General features: G+C 40.3%; 1 protein-coding gene across 1 annotated transcript; it reads right to left on the bottom strand.

Annotated features, from left to right (window-relative positions):
• Positions 1-4364: 4364 nt before the first annotated feature.
• Positions 4365-5592, bottom strand: LOC149210220 (short-chain dehydrogenase reductase 2a-like). The gene is made up of 2 exons (XM_089394381.1): positions 5418-5592; positions 4365-5312 (listed from the first exon to the last, which is right to left on the bottom strand). The coding sequence occupies exons 1-2, from the start codon at positions 5486-5488 to the stop codon at positions 4505-4507; spliced, it is 879 nt and encodes a 292-aa protein (XP_089250507.1). The 5' UTR covers positions 5489-5592; the 3' UTR covers positions 4365-4504.
• Between the last annotated feature and the right edge of the window lie 882 nt (positions 5593-6474).

Genomic DNA, 6474 nt, shown 5'->3' with positions numbered 1-6474 from the left:
GAATCCTAAGAAGTCATATCCTCAAAAGAATGGTCCTAAACCATCTCAGCCTCAAAATGAAAGATCATTTCAGCAAAATGATAAGACCAATAAAAACAAATGGAAGAAGACTGATAGACATTGTAACTTTTGTAATCGAGATGGCCACTTAGAATCTAAATGCTTTAAGAAGATGGAAGCCTTGGAAGCCGCAATGAAGAAACATAACATCCATGTGGAGCCTACTTCAACTTCAACTTCCGGAATGGCACTTTCTGCATGTCATTGTCAATCATCTCAGTCTGGTTATGCATTAAATGTATCTTCTTCTTCTTCTCATTCTCATGAGTGGCTCATTGATTCTGGAGCCTCTTGTCACATGGCCAAAAACCAAGCCATGTTTTCTTCTTTAAATGATTGTAACACCAAAAATATATATGTTGGTGATGATAGATCTCTTAATGTTGTAGGGACTGGAACTGTTCATCTAGACAATGGTCAGTTTAATGATGTATTATGTGTTCCAACCTTATCCTGCAACCTTCTATCTGTCTATCAGATAACTCATTCAGGTGAAGGTAAAATTGTTGAATTTTCACCTCATGATGTTGTAATCAAGGATCTAAAAGATCCTAAACAGATTCTAGCTACTGGTCTTGCTGATGATTCCAAAAGGTTGTATAAGTTTCACAACTTTGGGTCATCAAATCTTCCCTCAGTATTTGTTGCTCATAATGATGAAGTGAGCAAACTTTGGCATGAGCGATTTGGTCACTTAAACTATCGCTCCCTTCAGCATCTATGTAAAGAAAATATGGTGACAGGTCTTCCTATGGTATCTTGCAGAGATGGTGTTTGTTCCGGATGTGTACTCGGAAAACATCATCGGGACAGTTTTGACAAACGTGCCTCTTGGCACGCCTCAGCCCCTTTACAGCTTGTGCACAGTGATTTATGTGGTCCTCTTCCTGTTGCTTCATTCTCTGGCTGCAAGTACTTCTTAACTTTCATTGATGATTTCTCCAGACGCACTTGGGTATACTTCTTAAAACTCAAGAGCGAAGTATTTAACACCTTTTTGGCCTTCAAAGCCTTTGTTGAAAAACAATCTGGACATCAAATTCTTAAGCTAAGAACTGATAATGGTGGAGAATATGTTAAAAACACATTCATCAACTTTTGCACCGAAAATGGAATTCAAATGCAACATACTGTTCCATACACTCCACAACAAAATGGTGTAGCTGAAAGGAAAAATCGCACCTTAAAGGAAATGGCTAATTGTATGCTGCAATCTAAAGGACTCAGTCTTAGTTTTTGGGCCGAAGCAATTAATTGTGCAAATTATATAATCAATCGCACTCCTACTAAGGTTCTAGAGAATATCACTCCAGAAGAAGCTTGGAGTTCCATTAAACCAGATGTAAGTCACTTTCGTGTGTTTGGAAGTGAAGCATGGGCCCATATTCCAGATGAAAAGCATAAAGCTTTAGAACCTAAGAGTGAGAAATGTACTTTTGTTGGATATTCTGAAGATGTAAAAGGTTATAGACTTATTCCATTTAAGTCCAAAAATGTTATCATTAGAAGAGATGTAAAATTTGATGAAAATAAATCGGCCTGCGAGCCTAGTCCGGCGGATGTGCCACCTCTTCCTATCTCTTCTACTTTTGAAAACATTTCTTCTTCAGATGATGAAAGCGAGGATGATAATCCTCCCCCACCTTCTCAGGATCCTCAACTTCCAAGATGGGTCCGTGCTACTCGGGATGCAGCAGGTGATCTTGCCGGTGATCCTACAGATCAGCGACGTACACGTTCTCAGTTTGAAAGAGCCTCTTCTTTACTGGCTCAAGCTCCAGTAAATCATGATCCTGACACTTTTGCAGAAGCTTCAGGCCATCCACATTGGGAAGCAGCTATGAATGAAGAATATCATTCATTGATGACAAATGATACATGGGATCTTGTTCCTCTACCAAAGGGACGCAAACTTGTTAGATGTAAATGGGTTTACAGAACCAAGTATGGACCAGATGGGAAAGTTGATAAACATAAAGCTCGTCTCGTTGCTAAGGGCTTTTCACAGGTTGAAGGCATTGACTACACTGAAACCTTCTCCCCTGTTGCCAAAATGAACTCTATCCGCCTTGTTCTTTCCCTTGCTGCCTCTTTAAAATGGGAAGTCCATCAGATGGATGTTAAATCTGCCTTCTTGCATGGGGACTTGCAGGAAGAAATCTATATGGAACAACCCATTGGCTTCATACAAACAGACTCCAGCCTTGTTTGTCGACTTAAGAAATCCCTTTATGGCCTCAAGCAAGCTCCTCGGGCTTGGTATGCCAAAATGGATAGCTTTCTTTTAGAATCTGGCTTTTCTAGGTGTCATTCTGACAATACTGTCTACACCAAGAAAGTGGGCAACTCTCTTATCATCCTTGTTCTTTATGTTGATGATCTTATTCTTACTGGTAGTGATCCCAACCTTATAAACCATGTGAAGTCCAGCCTTAAAAAGAAATTTGAAATGACAGACTTAGGACACTTACACTATTTTCTCGGTCTTCAAGTCTTGCAATCCCAGGAGGGTATTTTCCTTTCCCAGTCCAAGTATGCTTGTGATATTCTTCGTCATTTTCACATGGAAGACTGTAAGCCAGCCCCTTCTCCCTTTCAGTCTGGAGTCAAACTTTCAGTCTCTTGTACTTCTCCTGAAGTTGATGCTACCTTATACCGTCAACTTGTCGGAAAACTCTTGTATTTAACCCATACTCGTCCTGATCTTTCCTTTGTTGTTGGCCTTGTTGCTCGTTTTATGCAAAACCCCCGTGAAAGTCATTGGAAAGCAGCTAAAAGAATACTTCGTTATGTTCGAGGTACAGTACAGTTTGGGATTCATTACAGTGCCAAAGCAGCTCCTCTATTAGTTGGTTTCACTGATTCTGATTGGGCTGGTGACCCTGATGATCGGAAGTCTACTGCCGGTTATGTCTTCACTCTTGGTTCAGGACCTATTACATGGGCTTGTAAGAAACAGGCTGCCATTTCTCTTTCGTCAGCAGAAGCAGAGTATCGTGGTGCCGTGGAAGCTAGTAAGGAAGCCTTGTGGCTTCGTCAGATCCTATCAGAGTTTGGCTTTGAGCAGCAGCATCCAACCACACTTTGGTGTGATAATCAAAGTGCCATTCAGCTATGCAAAGATCCAGTCCAGCATCAGCGCAGCAAACACATTGAACTACACATGCACTTCATCAGAAAGCTCATTCATGACCATGTTCTTGAAGTGCAATATTGTCCAACAGATGATCAGGTTGCAGACATCTTCACAAAGGCTCTCACAGAGGCGAAGTTCACTAAACTTCGATATATGCTTGGAGTTCAGGAAGTTGTCACTAAGGGGGGATAGGCTCTAGTGCCTCCTTCCTTCTCCTATTGTGTCATATTTGTAAATCCTTCAATCCTATCCCAAGTTGTTCTTAAGGGGGGATGTTAGGATATTCCGACACATAGGATATAGTTAAGTTCAACTTGGTCTAGTATAGAGTTAGGTAAAGTGTGTTTCTTTACCGTTGTACATTTTGTAACTTACAATCCGACGGTCACGATATGTAGTGATCCGACGGTTCACTCTCACCTCGGTATTACCGACACTTGATCCGTGGCTTGACACCCGATTGGTCCATGAGTTCTATTTAAAGCGCATGGAGGGTCATTGTTCGGGTAATCCGTGCATGAGAGAAGCTTATGTAAATTTTCATTCTTTGATTAATAAATTGCTTGTAGTACCCACGTTGGGACAGGCCGTGGACTGTTTCCCTCCTTGCACTTTGAGGGTTTTAACCACGTCAAAAATACTGGTGTATTGATTTGAGATCTGGTTGTGAGCGGTGTCCTTTTGGTGTTCTTTCTGAGGAACTTACCCTGTAAATTCCTACACTTATGTAGGAGTAAAAGTGTAAATGTGTAGAATTACTAGTGGTTACTACCCACCAAAATTTATGCAAGTTCTTTTTCACCAGTAAACAATTTATTTATCAACTTCACATCTCAATTTATTAGTTATTGTGAAAACAAGACTATAAAATAATTTTTCTATCACAGCTATTCATTTGACTTTGACCAATATAAATTATAATTATTTAAGTGATTGTTCCCTTAAACATAATTTCTAACTTAAATTAAAAATTACAAAACAAAATTACAATCTAACTAATTGAATTTTATTATTTTTATTACATTTAATTTTTTATTTATAGAGAGTACAAAACTTAGTTAAAATTGATTAGGATGGCTATCGTCAGTCCTTTGGAAGGGTGTCATACACCATACTCACACATACAACAACGAAAAAAAATTAGGGACATGGATGGAAGCACGAGGCGGAGGAAAATGGCTTACATTTATTTGCAACTGGCATATACTGATTGGCATATAGAAAAGAAAACCAAACGCTGACATTATTATACGATTACAGCTCACTACTCTATCCTTGCATTGAGAAAAGTAGCACATGAATATGTAATTATCGGTAGAGTCCCCACGAGTGATTCACAACTGTGAATCCGCCATCAACGACAAGGTTATGCCCACTAACATATTTAGACTCATCGCCGGCCAGGTACAGACCCGCCTCCGCAATATCCTCTGCTTTAAGAGTGTGTCCTTGTAAATTTGCAATACTGTCGCAGAAGCCCTCCATGGCAGCCTTATCCTTTTCAGAAATTGAGGAGGCGTCCCCTTGTTTGAAGTACTGGACTGCAAGAGCCGTGGCCACGCCATAAGGGGAAACAGTGTTCACTCTGATCCCGTATTTTCCAAGCTCAGCTGCGCCATTTTTAGTCAATCCAAGGATTGCATGCTTCGATGCTGTGTAGGAGTAAGGAGCAGCTCCGCCCAGAATCCCAGCCACGCTGGTTGTAGAGATGATGCACCCCTTCTTCCGCGGGATCATCACGCGGGCGGCGTGCTTAATGCCGTGCATCACTCCTTTCACGTTTACATTCATCACTCGATCGAATTGCTCCATATCATACTCTGCTACGCTCTTCACCAAAAAACTGTCGTTAGTTCCAGCGTTGTTATACATAATGTCCAGTTGACCATACTTGTCGATGGCCACATCCACTGCTGCGCTTACATCTTCTTCTTTGCTCACATCGCAGTGCACGTAAGTTGCCACAGCGGGTGAAAGGGATTGCTCAAGCTTTCTGCCAGCTTTCTCCGCAACGTCGGCGATTATGACTTTGGCTCCATGCTTAATGAACAACTGAACAATGGCTTCTCCTATGCCCGCTGCCCCGCCCGTTACTATTGCAACCTTCCCCTCCAATCTGCATGCACCATTCAATTCACATAGTCTCAGAAAATTAATATTACCAAACTGAAAGAACAAAAAGCTAGAAGGTTAGCATGATTTTTTCCAATGTTCTGAGTACCGTCGATCTCCAACATTGGTCAGATCACCAACACAGTCAGTGCCTGCATTAAGCTGTCCGTTAGACGCCATGGTTTTGATTGGGAAGAGAAATAGAAATGGAGAAAGATGGAATTAGTCCCTGCTCTTCTATAGACGCTAAGGAGATGGATAGATACCTATTGTGCCGAACCTGGCGAGCCTTATTTATAGTCTTACAGAGCAAGTTTCATTCCATCGCGGACTAATTTTTCAAACGTAACTCTATTCCAATTTGTTTTAATATTTCAGTATATAATATAATCGTTAAAGTCGTAAATTAGGTTCTCGCGTGCTTGACATTCAAACCTAACGGATTCAGGGCATGTCGCCGACGGTATATCGATGGACCGAGGAGAAGACCATATGTAACGACGAGTTATTAATAACATTAATTGAAGTTTCCGTGATCGGAAGGGGAAGAGTGACCGAAATTCTATGCACGAGCTTGAATCTATGTACACTAATAATTGGATTCGAATTTATAGCTTGGTGAACAACATCGAACTACCAGTCAATAAGAACAATTGAAATAAAGCTGAAGTTTCCTGATCCGAATGGCAGAAGTAACACGAATATCTACGCACGAAGTTGAATCCATAATAATAATAATTGGAATAAGAGTGAGTGAAATATCTCTGCACGAGCTTGACTCGGTACATATTCAAGTCACTTTCAAACATGAAACTTAAAGGGCGTGCTATTGTTTGCGGAGCAATATCCATTCACGAGCTTGACTCGGTACACATTCGAGTCACTTTCAAACATGAAACCTTTATCATGTTTCATGTTTAATGATGGTTGCTAAATCCATCCTCATCTTTATCATGTTTTCCTAGGTTTCTAGTTGAATGCTAGTCTTGTTTTTAAAACAATTCCATAAAGCTTAGCTAAATGAAGGCTAATCATAATGCCCATAAAATTAGATGGATTTGTTTTTAAAAATAGTATTAATGAGAATTTTAGTTCATGTTTATAAACTCTGCATCTAATTGATAAATTAAGCACTGTGTTGATGCAAGGGATTAGGCTATGCTCTT

The sequence above is a fragment of the Pinus tabuliformis genome, chromosome 1_2 (assembly GCF_031772625.1).
Source record: "Pinus tabuliformis cultivar Carrire ecotype Pingquan chromosome 1_2, CPIR1, whole genome shotgun sequence".
NCBI lineage: Eukaryota > Viridiplantae > Streptophyta > Pinopsida > Pinales > Pinaceae > Pinus > Pinus tabuliformis.
This window is presented reverse-complemented; position numbering and strand designations above follow the sequence as displayed.